We start from the raw sequence: 21739 nt of genomic DNA on the forward strand, positions 1-21739 counted from the left end.
TTAATTAAATGAGAAGGTTGTAAAACGAAACATGAACCTTCTGATTCGATCAAATGACGTCACGTGAATGCGAACATTTTTGTTAGATTTGGTTAGTGTTTTAGTATTAAATATTTTTAACGTATAGATCGAAAAATAGCAATTGAGAAACACGAACCGTTGCAGCCACGTACCCTAGCAGTCTAGATAGCAACATGAAATAATCATTTATGTAACGCAAACTTGACGAGTACAATTCATTTACAAGAAAGTAAGATAAGAATACGCGTTCGTCAGATCGAAATGAGTCCGTAGAGTACATCGTGCAGCTTCACCGAGTAGATAAATATTCATAAATCCCGTGGCACAAATAGTCTCCGATAATTAATAGTCATATTTAATAGTAAGAATTAATAATGGCTATTCTCTGCAACTTTCCAGTAAGATGTGGCTGCAGCTATGCGTCCAAAGACGAGAGATAGAATAGGATGGGGTATAGCGAAGATAATTCCATCGTTCGCCTAACGCGGCCACTTAATTGTTCTGCCACCCAGCCCTCGAAGAATTAAAACAACAAAGAGTTCAGGTAAACGAACTTCAACACAAAGAGAGTTCAAGGCGCAAAACAGATGGAGGATAATACAAACAGTACACTCTTCCATTTCCTGCTCCAAAGGAATGGTTCTGGGATTTTTAATTTCTTCTTTCTTATATCCACAAAGACGTGGATGAAATATTTGGTCGCTGAATGCTGATAGAAAAAATTTCATGCAAATTTAAACAAGTGTGAGGCACATATTTTTTACGCATGACTATGAATCATAAGTGGAATTTCCACGTGCCTTTAGATTTTATCTTCTGAAAACAAGCAGCACAATTATCTTCCACCTTGCTTAACCAGTACCAAAAAATCAAAATCTTGAAACACTATTAAAAGAAACTGTTTCGTTGGTAGTTCCAACGTCGCAACAATTTTTTCTACATGTTTCATTTTTCAGTTTGCAGACGCCTGTCACTGACAAAGATAGCAGACTTTCCGAAGCGGTATCACGAACGTTTGCACAAACTTGTCGGTCGAATAATGAAGTCACGAAGGAATAAATTAACGGCAGTTGTTCCAGCAGCCTTGAGCGAGCATTTAATTCCGCGGCGACCTAGTCCTCGAAGGATTAAGAAAACAAAGAGTTCGAGCAAAGAGAACCGTGGAACACAAAGGAGGCTTTGGAGTAGTCTACAGCCGAAGCAGCCCGACATGGCAACGCAGGCGATTCCTGTTCCCGAGGAAACGTCCCCGGGCTCGTAATGCATGAGATTTGCGGTCGAATCGCCGCGGTAGTGCGAAAATTGGGTTGACGGCAAGCGGTATTACGCGCATAGTGAAATCGTAGCTCAACCATCGTAATCGCCGTAACACGCGATCAAGACGCGTAATAACGAACCAAATGTACGAAGCGCGTTTAACGGTTTAACGGTATGGAAATTGCACGGTTAGCGCATCGCTTAGCTTCGCAGTCCGTCGAGCCTCCCACGAACGCGTTCAGACGCGTTCAAACGCGTCGGGACGTGCGGCTCCAAGTTGTGGAAAACATCGCTGACACCATTCCGCGACGGGGTTGAGCGGAGTTCTTACCTAGATCTAAATTCCGCGTAACGAATACAAGATGCGCTTATTTTTCATTATTCGTTGCATAGATATCGCAGTCGGAAGTATGGAATGGATATAAGAGAATAATAAATGTTGTAATAATAGACTCCCAGATATATAATTGCTGAAAACGATCGTGAGAGTTGAAATGGTAGCGCGACTCTTACACAGGGATCACTGTCTTGCTTTATATGTCCAAGGAGTGGTTTATCAGTATATCGCGAAACTTGACATGGTGGCCTTTAATGCCATTTGGTCTTTCAAATAATTTAGTAAAGGGGGTTAAGGAGGCACTGCCATAGGTAACAATCTTATTAGAAATACCAGAATCCATTGTTCCTTTCGGACTATGTAATACCAAAAATGGCACCCTTTCCGACACGATCCTCTCTCCTTGCTGAGAGTCTAGCCTGAAAATCTCGAGGAACTCGCGTTGTTCTTGTTGTTTAAGGGAGAGCAAGCGACTCCAGTGACACGACACGGCCGTTAGATGGTGACGAAATACAACCAAACGAGTCGAGGTTTACCATTGTGCCTGTTTACGGTACCGTGAGCCACGCGGTTGGCTCGCACAAAGGCCACCTGCGGGGTAGCCTCCATGTCGCACAGGTATCGCTATCATCAGACTCTTTTTTTCTCTCTGTGCTCGCGACCGAGTCGATTGGGATCGTTATTAACTGGCGTCCTTCCGGTACGATTCTCGGTTAACGAAGCTGCCCGTTGTCGCCAAGAATGATCCTCTATAGTTAGCGACGCCTCCGTTCGGAGATATTCTTTCGGTGAAGCGCGCAATAGTTCGCTCGAACGAAGCGAACATCGTCGAGGAGAATGGTCGTTGCGAATTTAGCGGACCGAAACGACGGTGATTAAGGCAAATGGCCCCCGTTATCGACCTTGTCCCATCCGTCGTCCATTTATTTGTTACGCAAAGGTACGATCAAGGTGGGAATATTTCCAGTTTACCGATATATCACAGTTAATTTTCCGCTGTAATTACTCTAACAAATCTATTAGCAGAGTCTGGATGATAGCAATTAAAGTAAATGTCTCCCAGTAGTGGCGTTATCCCATTCAACGTCCATTAATTTGTTACCCAATGCGATTGCGCGACCAAGTGGAGACAATTGTCAAGTTTACAAATGTCTTAAAGTAATTTTTTCTGTATACTTGTTTGAAAGACTCCGAGAACAATGGTGATTTAGATAAATTTCTCTCGGTAACAAATCTCCTCCCTGTATCCATTAACTATTCTTATAAAACAACTCGTACAATTTTGTAATCAACATCCGGATGCAACGTACAGAAGTCTGTATATACGCTTAACTCTTTCGACACTGTACACTTAAAAACAATTACAGACTAATAGAAAAACACAAAGAAAATGCCTTAAGAAGACCTCACTGAAAGAGTAACAAAATATTCCCCTTGGTTTCATAAAAACGGTGTTCGACATCACGAACACCGACTACGTACATCGAGAACTCAAATCATCGACCCAATTCGTTATATTCCTAGCCGCGTAGGACATTCTAAAATCGACTTGGACGCTAGATAACCATCGTCGTATACCCCGACTATTCGCCAGGAAGGTGAAATAAAACGGATGAATTTAATCAGGGATCGTCTTAACGAATTCAGACCGACCGTGCAGGAAATGAGAGAAAACCCAGCGGACCGCGATTGGTTACGGAAATTCACAGGTGAAGAAGCTCGTCACTCACCGGAACCATAATCTATGCTCGGCGCGGGTGGTAGGTGGCTCTCGATGGCTGCCTTGCTGAACAAATAGATCGGATTCGTGTCGGTTCCGGCCGAGTAGGAGCACACACGGGCGTTCAGTTCCAGGCTCTCGCCTCCGCTCATCAGGAGCACCTGGTGCGCAGAGTGCACGCCGCATTCTCGCTCGATCGCTTCCTTCAGGTGGGAGACACTGCGCAGAAAAAGGTTACAAATTAGTACATAATAACAGTAGCAATGATACAAATAATAAGAATACTAAGAAGACGTATTGTTTGTATGCAGCAATGGTTTCCTAACTTTTTGGAAGTTACCCTCCTAAAAACAGATCATTTCTGCACGATATGTATTACAAAGCTTTCATTGCAATTAATTATTTTAATTCAATTCAAAATTGAATTCTTTGCTTCCGAAACTCTAGGCTTAAGAAATAAATGATATTTGCTATAGTATGTATTGGAAATATATACACAGATTGAAAAGGAATGAATATTGTACATGAAAAGTTTTCAAAATAATACTGATTTTTAAAACAATTCATGTACAACTGAGTTTGATAAATACACAATGATGTAATGTAGAACTTTGGTCGAAGCTTGATAGTTCCAGAGATATTGAACTAAAATGTTTCAAACTCTTAATGACCAAGGGATGATAAACATATACATATACTTGCCATAAAAAAAGCTCCTAAAAACTGTTGACGCTAACGTATAATATAATAAAGTTGTCGCATAATTGAAAATTACAACATTATTTAATTACTTAACGGTAATACGCGTGGTGTTTTAAAAATGTTCTAGGTTTTATTAAAGCCGGCTATTGGCGGCCCGCTATTGTACCGCGTAAGCCTAAAACAGGATTCTCCGTTCTAACGAACCACTTAAACCCGTGTCCTGGTACATAATAAATTCCGCAATAAACCCGGCCAGTTGTACGGCTTCAGCGATGTCGATGCGCGATTAAGGTCAAGATTATCTCCGACCGTATCGGAGATCCCGGTATTCTTAGGCGAGGCAACAAAAGTCGGAGTAATTGGGGAAACTTGGAAGACATTCTGCGCGGCGGAAAGAGAATCTAGCGCGAGATCCACCTTCGGTTCTGGAAACGTTGGAGCCAGTTGTTTAGTAAAAGCGGGCGCGGCAAAGCGGCTACGAGCTACCGAGCGACGACCTGATTCTCGTAAGGCGCTCGCAGCGTTAACGTAATTGCCGGATGATGCGTTTCCGTAATTCACGCGGAAAAGGAGAGAGGAGGGGGCGTAGAAAATGAGAAAAACGACCGCGATGGAGAGCGGCCGACAGAGTGGATCGCGAGCCTGCTTTCGATCTCAAAAGTGACTCTCTATTCCTCTCTATTTACTCCGAGGCGAGGCTACTACGACTATGCGAACCGTGACACGCGAAACGGTTTCCATGAACGAGCATGGGTGATAGAGTGAAACCAAATACAGAATTTTCGTTTCATATGGCTTCTAACGGTGGACATTTATAACGATACTTGGGATCCTAAAGGGAGGAATTGGATCTTTTCGGACCAAAAACGGCGGTTTCATCATTTTTTATCGAAGAAAGAGCGAAAGATTCTAATTTGAAATCTTACGCACGCTATTGTTAGTATGTCAGTATGATATACAACTTTTTCTGGAATGATTTATGTAATAATATTAATGTCACAGATCATTGATCGTAACACCGCAAAATAAACATTAGTCACTGGCTGACATGATTTCACCCGTTCAAATAAACCGTTTTATGTTTGATATCTCGTATTATCACCGCGCGTAAAATTATACCTCTGTACGTCCTAATCTCCGTCGTATTCATTTTGACGTTTAATTGATGAATTTGTCATAAACACTTCGGTTTCCTTATTTCGATGCCAAGTTAAAATTATGAATAGATAATGTAACCTTCTTTGGTTCTCAGGTTATATATAAATATATATTGAACTCTTACAGGTGTGCTCGGATGTGAGAGCAATCTAGCAACTTACTTTGTAATATGAAGTTTATATTATGTAAGTTAATTCTCATTCATTAATTTTTCTATCTGTTATTATCCAAGACGCACGAACACGCGATAACCTTTCGGATTATCTTTGAACATTTCTCTACTATGTAATCGCGTAACCTCTCTACTTTTCTTTTTCAAGCTTTCTAACCGATGAGTATCTTCTAGTTTTTCTTATTTTAATTTATTTTATCTTCTAATTTTTCTTATTTACTGTTTTGATAATAATTATACACCTACATGAAAATATACACATGACCTTAATGTATAGGAGAGATCAACTTTTTGATCTTTAGATACTCGCTTATCTACTTTCTTTTATGTATGTGTTTCTATTTTCCATATGTTTTCTCCTACCATCTCTATTTCACTTCTCAGTTTATCTCTTACAGTCCACTCTTTGGATATGATGTATGTAACCACAATCACGTGTTCCATCGTGGACTATACTTTTCCTACTTTGAAACTCACCCGAGTTGTAATGATTCGTAATAAAAACAAATAACATAACATTTTATTGTTTTTGCAAACGAATCCACCCAGTAGTGTGTTAATATGAGCTAACACGACTAAAAATTGCAGACAACTTCTTTCAGAAACGGAGAACTTGTGACAATAATATAAATAACCATAAAAATGTGTGTCGCGGCGCATATGCGTGAAAGAACTGGTTCTTTGTCTGCTATTTTATTATTACGACTATTAACAATGTTCAAGGGGAGAAGCCTGCATAAGACTTTATTAATTTAAAATATGTTTAAAAACTGCCCAAAGAAACGGTTTTTTCTCCGTGTACGAGAGTAGAAGTGTCCCTTGATGCGCGATGCGTCTCACGTTGTCCTCGCCTCGGACAAAGAGCTCTCCTTATCCGTTATTTAACCTTGCCGAGGGTGTTGATGACGACTCGCGCTCACCGTTCCAATTCCTTTTACGCGCAATTTATGGCCATCGTGTTCCGAGCGAGACAAGAATTAAGAACGTTTCGAGAGGTCGCCAATAAAAATCACTCCGGCCGCGGCGACCTGCAGCGATTCGACGCTTCGCTCGAATGCAATTTCAAGGCAGATAAAGATGCGTGTCCTTACTCGCCGGGAATGAAAATAAAACGCTTCTGTTCGCAGCAGTTGTGTCGCATTTCATAATTCCGCGGCGAACGGCAACGCGAAAACGTATTGCGCTCGATACGCGCCGAGCGATTGCGGAGTAACTCGAATAGTAATTGTGACGACTCTTTAAAAGTGCAATTATTATTGTCGAGTGTAAGTGGTACACGTATACTAACGAGGAAGAAGGTGTTCCACTTGACAAACGTAATTGCTAAATAAAAATTTATTCTGTCATTTGTATGCATATTGTATGCACTTTGTGGCGAATATTGATATGGGAATTGTATGCAAAATGTGTGCGTACAATAACCTTCGCCATAAATTAATGCGCCTTATATTAGCAATACTTTATTTTATTTGTTCCTATTAGCTCTTTCGATCAGAAAGATTCGTATTTGAATTCTGTTCTATTTCTCTATCTCTATTTCACTTTTAGAAATTAATCGTACTAAACTAGAGTTTATTATGAATAAAAAGCCATATAAATGATGTTCACTTTTTTTCACATATGTTTTATAAGTCTCCATTTACTTTGGGTTATAATAAAATTCTCCCACTCGTTGTTGTAGTTTTCTTTTCTCTTGCAACCAACGTTTACGCGCCCATAAATGAATGAAATCTAAATGCACATAAATTTGTGTCTTCTTCGCCTTAGAAGATGGATCGAATCTCTGTATTCTTTAAAAAAGGAATTAAATATTTTCCTTTATCCCAATTACCGTTAACTTGCTCAGCCAGCGAATATTATACGTCGCGAGACTGAATTTCAACGACAAATAACATAGATTGTCCACGCGAGTAAACGGAAGTCCATCCCAACGGTACAGAGGCCATAACTGGATTAACTCGTATCGACGACAAATAATATTTCCGTTTGTAACAAAATACGGTGTGAACGAAATCGAAGAAAATTGAGGAATAAATATCCTTCACGATTGTGAACGGATTCGCTACCTTAGGGACTCGTTCGGTGACGTCGAAGCAGTCGACAAAGAATTTATTCGTAAATTTCCGGCAATCGTGAGGCTTCATGAATGAAACGCGATTACCTGTCGCGGCTTCGAGGCAGTGTTATAAAATTCATTGTATTAACCCTTTGCGTTCCTATGTCGAGTAAGGCTCCAAAAAAACTGCACTGAAATCAGAAAATTTGGACTGCAAAGGATTAACAATAAAAAAGAAAAATATGTATACATGTCGAATTGGACATGGAACGGTGAATATACATCTCCTCCTGTTCAAAGTCGGTTAAAAATAGGAAATATGGTATCTTTTCGTACGAATTTTAACTCCCTAAATATGGAAACGGTCCGAAATAGAAGAAATATCTGTCGAATATCTTACGATGTCCTATACGTATGTAAAGTTTCGAAAGAAATGAGAGAGGGACACTTCGAAAACATTCCTTGTAGATGGTGTGTCTTGCCGAGAATAAATTGCAATTACGCCGCGGCATATTTACTCTTTCGCCCTTTAGTGGTACACTTTGTAATTACCGCGCGGTCGCGGAAAATAAAAGCAACGTAGCTAGGGCGCCACGTTGAATCAACACGCATCGTTAATTGCCGACGACGAACGGGGTCGCTGACCGCCAGCGACGGTGGTATCTTAATGCACAAATATTGTCGAGGTATTCGCGAGACGAGCGTCTTTCCCGTGCGTGGGATCGCTGGACCGGCTATATAGTAGTTCTATTCGCTCGTAATGCGCGTTAGAGGATATGGTTTGCGGAACGTGTGTGACATAACGCGGCGCACACTTGCGCCTATTCTACAGGTCGAGCTAAGAGAGGATATTTATTGTGTTTGTCATAGCAACGACCTCATCGATCTCGATGACTTTCAATTTCCTTCGTTGTTCAAATTATGGTAGGGTAAACCATCTTATTATTGGCACTGTAACAGGTCAAGTGCCATGCTTTGCCTTAACATGTAATTTATTGGGCACATAATCTTCCAATTTGATTGTTATACCTATTGGTCCAGTAAGGATTTAATTATCGATTGAATTGTATATTTATTTAATCCAATATATGTTATAATAAGATTAATTATATCTGTGTTACTGAATAATTTTTATTTGAATGTTTATGTTTACATTGAAAGTTATCTGTAAAAGACTTCTATATACGAGACTCCTAAACAATCATTTATGTTCTTTTTATGGAATTCATTTTTGTACTTTTTTCGCGAATTTCGTCGCAAGAAATCTGTTTATTTTACGTTAGAATAACGTTTCTGAACGTTATAAAATTACTCTTTCTGAACTACTTTCAAAACTGATTCAAATTTTCTATCTGGAATCTTGTAGATAAAAATATAGAAAAAAGTGGCCAAATTAAGGAAATACATGCTTTGCCGTCGAGCAAATCATTGGGTTTTTGTAAATCGTTACTTTTATTCGAAGGTTGTGCTTTAAGAAAATAACACCGCGATAACAGAAACATTAGCGTCACTCAACTGTGTTTGACCTGATACTCGACGATTTAAAGAATTTATTATCGATAGTACACAAAAATTTCGCTACTAAACGAAATACGCAAGTATGTGTATCTTGCGGTTGGTGCAAATATACTCTTCACAAATTTTATTTTAAACGGGCATTGGTACATAGTAGAATGTAGGAGCCACTGGTCAAGTCAAACATGGTCACTGAACTACTAATAAAAACATAAATATACTACCATCCTATTGTATTCTAGACAATGAAAAAATTCGGAGTATTTTCAAATTGAAAATAAATAATGCGAGTTTTTCTTTTGTTTTACTTAAAATTTTCAACAGAAAATCTGTAATTTCGAATGTAGCGATGACGTCTAAAACTATTTACAGAGTACGTTAGAAAATATGGGTCACGTCGGAATGAATCGCGATGTCGTTGTTCCGTAAAACAATGCGAACAATCGGTAGAACGGATCATTTCAATGAAAGAATAGCTGCTGTTGGCAACTAATAGCACCAATGTAACGTTTCGAAACTGAAACGCGGACTACGCGTAGCGTTCAATCAAGGTATTCAATGTTCAACGAACAGTATTTTTTTCCAAATTTTTCAAAAACCTTTCGCATCGAATGATACTTGCAGCAATTAGAAACATCATACTCTTTAAATATTGCATTATGTACAAATACTATATAAATACAATAAATATCGTAAGGTAGTCTACTTCGATCATAAAGATTTGTACAAAATTGTAACACAATATAAATTGGTGCAAGATCTCTTTGTGGTATTAACATAATCGTCGCTATTTAAAGGAGTGTGACGTAAAAATGTTAACCTTTTGAAGGATATTGATATATATGTATGCATTTGCTTTTATATCAAAATTAACTTCATTTACGATCCCAAAAACCGTTTAAAATTAAAAAATATACAATACTACAGTGGAGCACTCTATATACTCAACATTATTCTATAAATACTTATACTATAAATGAAATGATCTATCAAGTTTTGTTGTAATCCAAAACTTAAAATTCGTTCCTTAAGAAGTTAACCACCTCTCAATTTGTCGTGGTGCAAAAGAGTGCGGGAACCACTGAGATATCTCATCGCTACCTGCAACGTTACCCCCACTGTCGTACCTTTATGACGTCAGAATGGGAGTGGTGCGTTGGAGTGATTCACGGTGGGACAGGTGGCCTTGAGCGGTCAACTGTTTTTGACTCGGCTATATCGGTACACAGTCGATAAAAGACAATCGAACCCTCTGAGAATGGTGAGCTCGAAACTAAAAGCGTTCACGGTAACTGAACGAAACAATAACTATTCTACGCTGGATCATGGAACGACGCAAAAAGGCGTTTACGACGCACGGAACGCCTCTTTAAAACTTTTCCTCCTCCAACACGATTCGAGCAGTTAATTACAGATGCTAAAGTTGTTTATGAATGTAACATGATTTATTTGAATGTATTCTCATAAACATTAAATTATGTACGTATTTAACTGCCTACTACGATTTTATATTACAGACAATTCAATGATGGATGTTGAAATTCAAGGACAAAGTACAAAAAATAAATTCCATAAAATGAACGTAAATGGCTGTCCATTTGTAGGGGTCATGTACTTACACAAATCTTTTGGAAATAACTGTCAACTTCAAGTAACTTCCAAAGTAAGTTTAAGCTATGAATTTTACAGTATACACGCTTTTCGCAGTCATGGAATTAATAATTAATTGAATAGTTAATTAGTTATACCCTGGCCCAGTTTCACCTGATCGTATCCTATTTTGATACGAGTAGAGAATAATCTGGATCGATAAATATTACATTTTAAATGTTATCAATAAAACTGAGGACATTTATGCGGAAAATTGAATTGAACATTGATGCCAGGAGTTGAAAATATGAACAAAGGTGTACAGCTACGGTAAGGATTGGAATCAACCTCGACTGAGGCACAATTCACCTTAATTGAGCTAATTGTGTACAGTTAGTCTTTGATAATATTGGGTTGCATAAGCTCTGCCCGTTGATTTCTTGTTAGATACAAAGTAATGAATGATGCCTGCAACTCTTACCGTTCCTACGAAGATATTGCCATAAATATTGTCTGTAGAGTACAAAGAAATAATCACGAGAAAACCTACAGTAGGTAACTGTTCTATTCATATTTTCCAATAATTATTTCTAAGTACTTCGATTAATTATTTGTACTAAATTGGTATAACATACTTTTACTTAATTAGCTCTAAAAATATTAATAACCGAGTCTATCTGCAATCTGTGAAAAACGTAAGTCCAAAAATTTGTTTAACGAAATCACTGTGCATTTCATAGGAACATGAGAAATCATGAGCATACCATGAGCAACGCTGGCAAATATGCGTATAGATTAATTCTGATATTAAAATATTTGGAAACATTTTATTTGAATTTTATATGCACTCGTGAATGGAATTTTCGCAATCAACGTAATGAAACGTTTAAACGAGGATCTGGGCAAGAGGAGAATAACAACAGCGGAAAATACAGAGTAATGTCGTTCAATTACTGCGAACGTTTGAATCAACATTGATATAAATAATGCTAACGATTAATTAATGTTAAATGAATTCTTGGATTCCGAGAGAATCGAACAAAACGAGAGGGGAGCGTTTGAATGGCCAATATAGCTTTCAATGCAGCAATCAGAAAAATATAAAAGTGTCCAATTAATATCGGCCCTTGAACGAACCTTAACGGGGATGCAAATAATTTGCATTGCTCGCGAGAACTAATTACTTCCAGCCGATATTAGAGCAATGTTTAAATTCACCGTTGGATGGGTGAGTGGGGTTGGACTTCCAACGGTGGGTTCGAATGCAGAACGGATGGAACGAGGTCCGGTTGGCTAGAGTGTCTCGTTGAGATTTAAATTCTTCGTGGTTTCTTTTCATTGGGATACATAAAATTGTTGGCTTACTCGTCCGAACGTACGTCGAGCGTAACACACTTTAGATGGGATAATGCTGGAACGAACGTACACACTCTGCACCGCTGCAAAATCGTTTCCTTCATCGGCGATACCAGCACGCTTACCAGTTTTATTTTCCTAATTCAAGTTAACCTCAATCCGTCCGGACTTTTCCTCACCGCGTACCGTTAACGCCGTTCCCGTTTGCGGAAAATACGTTATGTTATATCAGGTCGGAACGAAAGTTCTGCTCGTTTCTTTCTTGACGTCAACAGAAACGTGTTCGCGTTAATGAAAAGCCGGACGGATTGTACAATGCAGCTTCTTACACGACACTCTCATTCCTCGATGTTACTTGCATATTTTTAAAGACTCCACTTGACATTTTGTAACTTCCTGGACGTGCTTTATCGCCACTTTACAACTAAAAACTTCAAGGTTTTGCACAGTAGTTAAAATTCCATTCAAATGCAGGTAAATAAATCTTGTTAAAACGAACATCCTTCTTCGTATAGCGTCAAGTTTCGAGATGTGACGACTTTATACGTAAATAACAAGAAGAGCAGAATGTGTGGTTGACAGCACAGTAGAAGTACAACTCAAAGTAGAATATGGTTACCATGGCCAGACAAGTCGCCAGCGAAGAGTAATCCGAACACATGGCGCAAATGATTTTTATTACTTTCCTGATTCCGTGTAAAATTCATGAAGCAATTTTTCTATAGTTTATTATAATTTTAAATCGTACCTACATAAGATAAATATATGAAATGTGCATTATTGACTTATAAAAGATGTAACAAAGAAGACGCAAGTATATTTCTCAAAAAGCTGAACATAGATATGCTAGTTAATAATTGCTAACACAATTGAGTTTCTTCTATTATAGGTATATTGTATATACCTATACAAACCACGTTATATGCATTGTTATATTTATTTATTTAATATCATAATATCGTGTGATAACATTGATTGTAAGACTTGAATTCGAAGAAACCTATGCTCGATACTGTTTAATACCATGCCTCGTACACTTTACGTAACGAAAAGTCATGGTAAATACAATAATAATAACGATAATACTGTATGAGCATCGTTTTTGAACCAACAACAGCGCCTATCTTACTTTCTTATCGAAAAAGGTGAGGCTGGAACGCTTTACGATTTGACCCAACTACTTAATGTTTATCGATATTCCGTTGCGGTTCTGGGTAAATATTTACGGGACTGGGTATCCGTAATAAAATACAAGTACGGTACGGGCAACGATGAAACTCGCGTAGAATCTAGACCACCGTAACCGAACAAACGAGCAATCGAAGCAACACTGTTAACTCTTTACGCGTTCGATCAGGATATCAGAGGCTTTCAAGCCCCAGGTTCGTAAAGCTTATACCGTTTGAGGCTTCTAATACGTATCAGTGCATCACCGAGGGATGAAGCTAGCAGAAATACTGGCGAAATGTTGGAACACGCGTCAGAAAAGACAGCTGCATTAAAGGTATACGAAGAGACTGTAACAAAAGGCAGAAACTGCTTGTATTCGAAATTTAAATCAAACGGTATTCAAGTTATCAGGTCATTTATACGAAACGATGACCTAGAAGAAATATAATCGTTATAAGACTAGAGTGAAATCTTCGATAATTCTAGAAAGGGTAGAGAACTTTCCACGTACTTTCCAGGTACGGAAAATAGAAAACAAGCTTACAGTATGGATCCATGCATTGTTATTTTTCGTTAGTAAAGAAGATACCCTTTTGTTGTAACCAAAGTACTGAACATAAGCTTTTGAAAGGTACGTTTATCTACCTATATAGATTCTCTACAATTTTCAACTGTCCCGCTCAATTTCTTTATAAGTTTCATAGAATTCACTACGTCAAGCGGAAGGGGCCAAATATGTTAATGCGATTGAGTCCGTCCTGATGGTCCGAACCAATGAAAATTAATTTGATCTATTCATCGTGAATGTGGTCATAGCGTGAATTAGAGAAAAAGGATTGGAAGAATGCTACCTTGAAGTTTCGTGATCAATCAGCCTAACAGGGTGGCCTATGATATAAACAGTTATAACTAGACTGTGCATTTTTATGCTTTTACAGGAAATTGAATATGCAAGAAACTACAAAATGCACAGATATTGCAATAATATAAAAAAATATTGAAAGTGAAGCTCATACTGTAATATTTTCAGAGTAAACTCTTATTTGGATATTTAACTTTTGTAGGCACGTTTGGAAAGACTTTATTCTGCATAGAGATCCGCTGTCTAATTATAACTTCGGCAATATAAACATTTTTTTTAAATATAATTTGGTACAATTATTCGAAAGACCTTGAGCAACAAGAATATTAGCAAACGCAAGAATTCGTGTGTTTATTCAGAAAAAAAAGAATACTGCTTTTAAGTTGACCTTATCGAATCTCCCACTATAGTTTTTATATTTTATGAAGCGTAGCAGTGATTCTATCGAAACAGGTCTTCAAGTTCTGGAAACCGCGAGATTGTGTTCCGCTACCAATGTTTCTCGATTCTTCTTCTAACAAGACATCGTTTGGAGTATATTAGAAAACTTTGCCAACGCGAACACTATATCTGTATCGAATACCACTCTCCTAGAATTTCGTCGGAAAATGCTACCTGTTTTCTTGTATAGACTATTCTTTTCTTGATTTCGCCGTTATTGGAACGGAGACGTTCGTCCACCTACTGATCCCGGTTATGTACATCGACATAAATGTCCTTCCACAATGGAGGACTCGAAATCGATGCTGACTGCACGGAATAAAAATTGTAAACTGAACCGTGTCAATGTTTAAGCACAAACCAAATGTTTCGCAACGGCAGAGATCGCGATAATTGCAAAAATGAAACAAGGCGGACCGTGTGTGCTTATTTTTATTCGCGCTAATTCGCAAGAAGTGGAGTGAAAACCGGGGAAACTGCGGTGGACTCGAGGCACAAACGACGACGTTGAAGAATTGTAAACGGAGTTTCGTAAACACGAGAGCGTCGCGGAAAATTGGACCGTGGGGAGAGGTTTCGAGTGATGCAGCATTTGCATCACGCATTAAAGACTTGGCCGAGTTTGCCCGCGGGGTCAGACTCGTGTGTGACACAAGCCAATGGCCGCCCACGTTGGACGCGCCGATTTCGTTACTATTTTCGTTGCCACCTGCTCCATCGTCTCCGAGAAGGAACGAACGACGTTCGACGTTCGCAGTTCGCACGTCGAACAAGAGAAAAGCCACTCGAGGGCACGGCTTGCCCACGTATGTCCGCGATAGACAGATAGATAGATGGTTTTGCAATTTGTTCACCTTCGAGGGATCCTTGGCACTTCCACTCGCCGTGTCGTTGTTCGCGATACGAGCGCGTTGCTAAATAACGAACAACGACCAATCGCGTGAACGACGATCGACGGTACGATTGCGACGTATGTTTCAAAAACAGTGCAAGTGTAATGCGAATAAAAAACAAATAAAAAGCAAGTGCCTTGGTTTCTGCATCTGCGTTTAAAATCCAGATATAAATTACGTGAAAGTTTACGTTGATTACTGTACGCGCAGGCACTGCATAAAAGTGGGTGGCCTTCCTTTGAATGCATGCTCGGACAGGTTTCGCCAAAGTACACCCCCGTTCCTAAGTATACTTTCCATGCGGACACTTTTAACATCCGATGGATAATTACACCGTGAATTATTACTAGAAAATTTTTTATTACTATATTCTATTTCGGGTTTCTTTTTCGGGTACATTGAGTCTCGTAGAGAAACTATGGGATCATTTAGAAACATCATATAAAAAATATGTCGACTAGATTAATAGCTTCTTTATCAAAATTGCTAACAGAAATGTACACGAGAGATTATTAATGAAAAGAATATTGAATCCCTTCTTTTCTTATTGCGGATGAGACATTAAGTAAAATATATTCTCTAATCCAACACAAACTAAACACAGAAAGTGTACAATTGTATCTTTGTAATTAGAGGAAAGAGGAACGAAACAGTTTATCGATAAAATAGTTTCTCTGTTGCCATTGGTAACAAGAAGAACGCAAAACGTTCGGGTCATTGATTTAATTGAAACTTTGTTTACTGGTAAATTGTCACCCTATTTACGAAAATATAATATTATAAGGACAGACACACAATGCTTTTTTTAATATTTATGATTCAAGTTTTATTATTAGTATTACAATAAAATATAGTTCTGTAAAAATTGAGCGCAAGTTATATCGCAATTGAATGGCGACGACCACTGTACTTGATGGAAGAACTTAAACGTCGGTAAAATCCGGAAAAATCGACTGCGTTGTTCGTAAAAAAAGAGGATGCAGATATATTTGCCATTTTTGTACGAAAAGAAATGAGTTTCCGCGTCGAGAAACGAGCGAGCTAGGCTTGGTCTGATAACCATCGACGGAGTTTAACGAGGGAGTCTAATCTGGGAATAATATCGAACGCGCCTTTACGATATCATAAATAATACCAACGACCACGGGAAAGTGAGAAAAAAGAAGAACTAGGAAACGCGTGAGCGATGCCAACTCGGTTACGGAAGAAAATAATAGTTCTCAGAGCGGAAAATTGAGGGTTCTCCATATTTTTTTTCCTGTAACGGAATAATCGTCTCGGAATGAAAATTACACACTTTCTGTAATGTAGTTCATAAATATATACACTCCGCGACGATACTAATTTTTTTTTGTTTATCTCAATGTTAATTTAATGTGTCACCTTCAACGTCAACAGGACATCGACAAAATCATTTACTCGCAGTTGGAAAAGTTCCACTATCTCGATAAGACATAAATAAGTAAATATATAAAATTTGAGATTCATATGTGCAATAGTGTTCTCTACAAAAAAATCTCAAACAGCGGCTGACAAATTAACTTTCTGGGCTCGAAATTACACGCATAGTCGGACCCCTTGGCAGAACAGCTGATTAAATCTCTGTGTAACGCGCCGTGCGTTCGTACGCTTGTCCTACATTCGACAAAACGCCAAAAGGAGGCTCTGGAAATTGACGAGCGCAAGTACGTCATTTCTGTTAGAACAACACGATGGTTAAAAAGCTGCCGCTATTTTTCAACGAGAAATGAATATTCAGGCAGTCGCGGTCCGGCAATTATTCGATATGCCGCGTTTACCTCGCGCGGTTAAAAGAAAATGAATGAAAGAGGTGTAACGCACGTTGTAGGATGTAGAAGAGGAATGGACCGGGAAATAGTGGAACAGTTATCACGATGTACTGCGCGAAGGAAACAGAGGTAACGGAGAATAATGTACAAGGATTTGCAAATATTACGGAAAGTCGCTGAAATGATCTTGCAGAAATGCTTTCAGAACGTTGAATACAATTTTTGATTTACGTGAAAATCTAGATGAAAGAATTCCAATAATGGATTAAATGTATACAACATTGACATCATTGTTTCTTCAATGAAATTGACGCGGTTTATATTTAGTTTTTAGCTTTGTGAACGCTTCGGCAAATTTGTCTGTTAATTAAAAATGATCATTTAAATTTTAGTTACAAATACAGAATCTCTAGTCATAAATGACTGGTACTGTAGTTTTATACACAATTATAGCAGTTCGATAAACCGAGTACATTCAGGTGAACTTCTATAGTACTAAAGCAAATCAATAAATATTGATATAATAAGCATATACTAGAAATTTTTAATTTCAATATATTTATCGAATTTCAAGTAACTTGAGATGTACGAAGAATATTTTTTACACGCATACTTTCACAATTAACTTTCCCAGAAACACTGTAAACTGCTCTCTAAAGAACCATCATATAGAAAGAGTCGAGAAAAGGAATCGAATCTAGGTTACGCCATACACAGAGCAATTGGAAAAACACAATTTATTTATCTTCCTTTGAAAGAGTCATAGGATTGAAACGTTGAAAAAGATATGAATATTTATTAATTTATTCTGTAACCGAGGCAAACAGAAAAAGTTAATCAGTTTAACCAACGATATATAAACCTTCTTCATATTTTCCAACTTGAAGGATCGTTTCGATAAATATAAAGACAAAATAAATAATTTCACCCCCAATTCTACCGATACTTGAAAAAAACAATCTGCAACAATCCGCACAGTCTGATTTGTATGTTTCATCGTCCAAGGTTCGCCCATTGGGTTGTACATATTGATACCATAAATATTTACAAATCAATAGCAGAATCAAATGTAAATAGTAAACAAACACAACATCAGAAACGTAAATAACGGATGGTCCGAGACTGACGGTCTACAGTGTCTACCTATGCAAGTTCGTGCAAGAGCCAAATAAATAAACACAAAATTCAATTCTTCATTAGTTCGAACAGACGTCCTTTTTGGAGCTTACGAACACAATACTGTCACGTTCAATTTAGAAGTCGTATTCGTCTAAAGTTTTATAATATCGCATTTGTAAAGAATAAGATAAATTATACGCCTGTAAAATCCATAATTTTGAAAATTTTGAAAAATCCATTAATATGCGTTTAAGTATCACTAAAGACTGGAACATAATCAAATTTGCACAAAATTTGAGATGCTGCTCCATTTAGTATTCATTCAATTTCCCCGTAAAACGACCCTATTACAGAATGTAAACAAGCTTCACAAAAAAAAAGAATTTTTAAGAAAACTACAATTTCACATAAAAGTTTTGTTGTAAATTGATCGATTTATTAACTAAATATGGAATAATGAACAAATCGTAATTGAATTGTAAATATGAACGTGGTCGCTAATAACCCTGTAGTTGATGTGACCTTAAGTAAAATAATTTAAAAAAAAAAAAAAAATGGTACATATATAATTCAATAAATATACATCAAAATTCAAATACGCCTTTGAATTTTTCTTAAAAATAGGCACGAACTTTCCGGACAACCAAATATTTGAATTTCGGTGAAGTTACAAAAATAAATACCACGATAAATGTTTGATTATGTAGTCCCCGATAGTTGGTAAATGAAATTCAATCGCGGTAGAAATTTTAGCGTGGCAGTAAACGTTTAAAAAAAAAAAAAAAGAAGAAGAAGAAGAAAAACTTACGTCTGCAGGGCCAGTTTGATGTCGAAGGTGATGGTGGTGCCGGTGTCCACGTGGAATATGTACAACATCTTCGGGCCGGTCAAGCTCCTTCCAGTCCGAAAAGGGTGAAACGGCCAACCCGCCCTAAGGACTCAACTGGCATCCAGGCGATGCTTATCTTGCTGTCGACGTCCGAAGAAGAAGACCTCTGTCACCTCGGGTCAACTCCTGTAGTCAGCTCGATCGGGGCCGTACCCCACGTTTCCCACCGCTCGCGAGTACGGCCCCCTCGGGTTTATGCCACATCGATCACGGCCACCAATCCGTTCGTCCTCGTCGATTCACCGAAACTCTCGCAGAGTTCGAGACCTCCCGGTGCAGCCCTCCTTCGGGAAGTATCGCACGAATTGTGCGATCGTGCGATCGCGCGCGAATCGCGGATAAAACGAGCCAAGACGAGAACGGGAAGCAAAGCTCTGACGAGAAACGACGCGAAAGATCTCCTCCGTCTATGTATTTCCGCACGCTATTTATACACGTACGTACGCGCACAATGTCAGTTCAAATGAAAACAATTCCGTGTTTCAACGAGAACGATTCGTTGAGATTCAAGTGGAAAAAAAAAGAAAATATGTAAATCGCTCGAAAAAGAGCAACGTATTACGAGATCATCGATAACCAAAGAAATAAATCGCACAGGTTTCGGAACAGGGAATACTCGTAAGGTGAGATTAGTAGTAATTGGTACAGCCTTTTTGACGAGCTCGAGTTGGTAAACTATAGCTCGAGCGAGGCACGATCCGCGCGATCGTTATTCACAGGACGGCACTGAAGAATTTTTGGTCCGAGCCGGAAGTCGGTGACGAAAAACGAACGAGGGAGCGTAGAGCCCCTTGGAAACCGAAAATAATCACTCGCCGCGAAGATGTCTGCTTAATAAACTACGGAGTAACGATTCTTGACAACGTCGTTGGTCCTGTCATCGAGGTTCACGGTATAGGTTGCACTGTTGCTCCGAAAGCATCGGTCGATCGCGTCCTCCGTTTTTCCGTGATGTAAGCCTCCGCTTGCCACGGCTCGGCGATCCCTTTAAACACAGTTCGCGAGACAGCCCCGCGACCAGCAACGTCGTGTACGCGAAACACAATCAAACTGTTTCGAAACGAGCCACCGTTGCAACGATGGAGAACTCGTCGACGCGATAAACGAGTTAGTCCCGGATCAGCTGCTCGTCAAAACAAAGCACTCGCGCGTACACGAAAGGCCAGCGATCCTTTCTCCTGGTCGGTGCGTTGCCTGGCGAGGATCCGAGACGGAAAAAGACACGGTGGACGATATATCCCGTGCACGAAATGGCTCGGGATCATCCAGGACGCCAGAATCTTGGTTTAATATCGCAACCGAGTCGTGTGTACGCCGAGAGTGACGTACCGACCACAACAAACAACGCTGCGCCACACGCACGGGAACCTATGCGCAGAGAACCGTAGCACAGGAACAAAGAAACCCCACTTTCGTCCGCGGGTTTTTCTCGTTTGCGCCTTTATTTTCCGGTGGACCCGAGTTTCAGGTACCGTTGCTGACACTTGTGTACTTCGTTGCCGAATTTATACCGCGAATGCGCCGAACGCTTGCCCGTTGAGTGTTCACTTTTTTTTCAAGCTCTTGCACCGTGCCAAAGAGAAGTAGAGGGGCAACTAGCTTGGCGCAGTCCCGTTCGACATTTTGCTCTGACGCATCGCGTCGCCAGCTGTTTACTGCCGAGAGCAGCTCCGGTCGAGTACGGAGAACAGAACTGCTTGCGGAGCGCTCTGCTCCCACAGATATTCCACTCGCCACTCAGCTGTTCGCACGACGTTCGTCGCGCCATCTGCGTATGCTAATATGGCGGGCGGTACGGGTGGCGCAGTTTGAACGGAGATAATCGCAATTCGATCATCTTCGAATGATATCCTTTCTTCGATGTTTCTTGCGTACACGTCATACAAAAAATAGTGAAATCTGTCGTTCGTTGGGACCATTCGCGTCGTTCAACTCTTTGCGGCATAGGAATTCAGGTCATAAAATAGACCCATGTGGCACAGGAATTTTATTGCGTTTTAAATTAAACAAAATTGTTATATTAGGTTGTCCCGAAAGTTTCTTTCGCGAGTTGCACTCAATTATTTTATGTGGTCGTGTTTATATAAATAGACGAACTAATTGCATAGATATTCATGTTGTAACAGTAATGGAGTAAAATGAATCGTGCGCAATTCAGTAATGTAACATAAAACATAAAATATCGTGCATGTATTACTTAATAATAAAGCGAAAGAAACTTTTGGGACAACCCAATGTTTTTATGAATAAAGGTATACAGGCCGGTGGACTGTAAAATTAATTATATAAATGTCGTTTGTTAATCTATTAATGATGAACAATACCAAATAGAATATTGAAACCGAGAATGTAATGAATATTCAAACTGACATTTTCTTCGATTGATTCTATTTCAGAAGATACATTTTAATTTCTGAGAAATATGAAATTTGTTATTTTCGGAAGATTCAGCAATTTTGTTTTGGACTATCGATTTGTTTCGCGGATTGCCTTAAGCTGTTTATACATTAGAAAACTATGTTAAAGCTGCATTTATTTTAAATTCGTCATCTATCGCTCGATTAAAATTCTGCCCGGAATGCTATTTGCAATTTTAACAAATACTTACGATGTACTCTTGTTTTCGATATTAATTATTTCAGTATCACAAGTATTTCCTCCAATTTACCAAGGAATAAGAGCAACACGTTC

The 21739-nt window shown here is 38.9% G+C and overlaps 1 protein-coding gene across 2 annotated transcripts in view; it reads right to left on the bottom strand.

Moving 5' to 3' along the window:
* The window catches only part of LOC128887168 (RB1-inducible coiled-coil protein 1), a 73358-nt gene extending 52599 nt beyond the window's left edge, over positions 1-20759 (bottom strand). The window contains exons 1-2 of one of the 2 annotated variants that reach the window (XM_054142760.1): positions 18968-20759; positions 3346-3554 (exon numbers count right to left, since the gene is read on the bottom strand). In XM_054142760.1, the coding sequence (XP_053998735.1) occupies positions 3346-3554; positions 18968-19035 (277 nt within the window). In that variant the 5' untranslated portion in view covers positions 19036-20759. The remainder of the gene's footprint in view (positions 1-3345; positions 3555-18967) is intronic. The other variant, XM_054142761.1, reaches the window with a different exon arrangement.
* Between the last annotated feature and the right edge of the window lie 980 nt (positions 20760-21739).

The sequence above is a fragment of the Hylaeus anthracinus genome, unplaced genomic scaffold, assembly GCF_026225885.1.
Source record: "Hylaeus anthracinus isolate JK02 unplaced genomic scaffold, UHH_iyHylAnth1.0_haploid 11985, whole genome shotgun sequence".
NCBI classification, from domain to species: domain Eukaryota; kingdom Metazoa; phylum Arthropoda; class Insecta; order Hymenoptera; family Colletidae; genus Hylaeus; species Hylaeus anthracinus.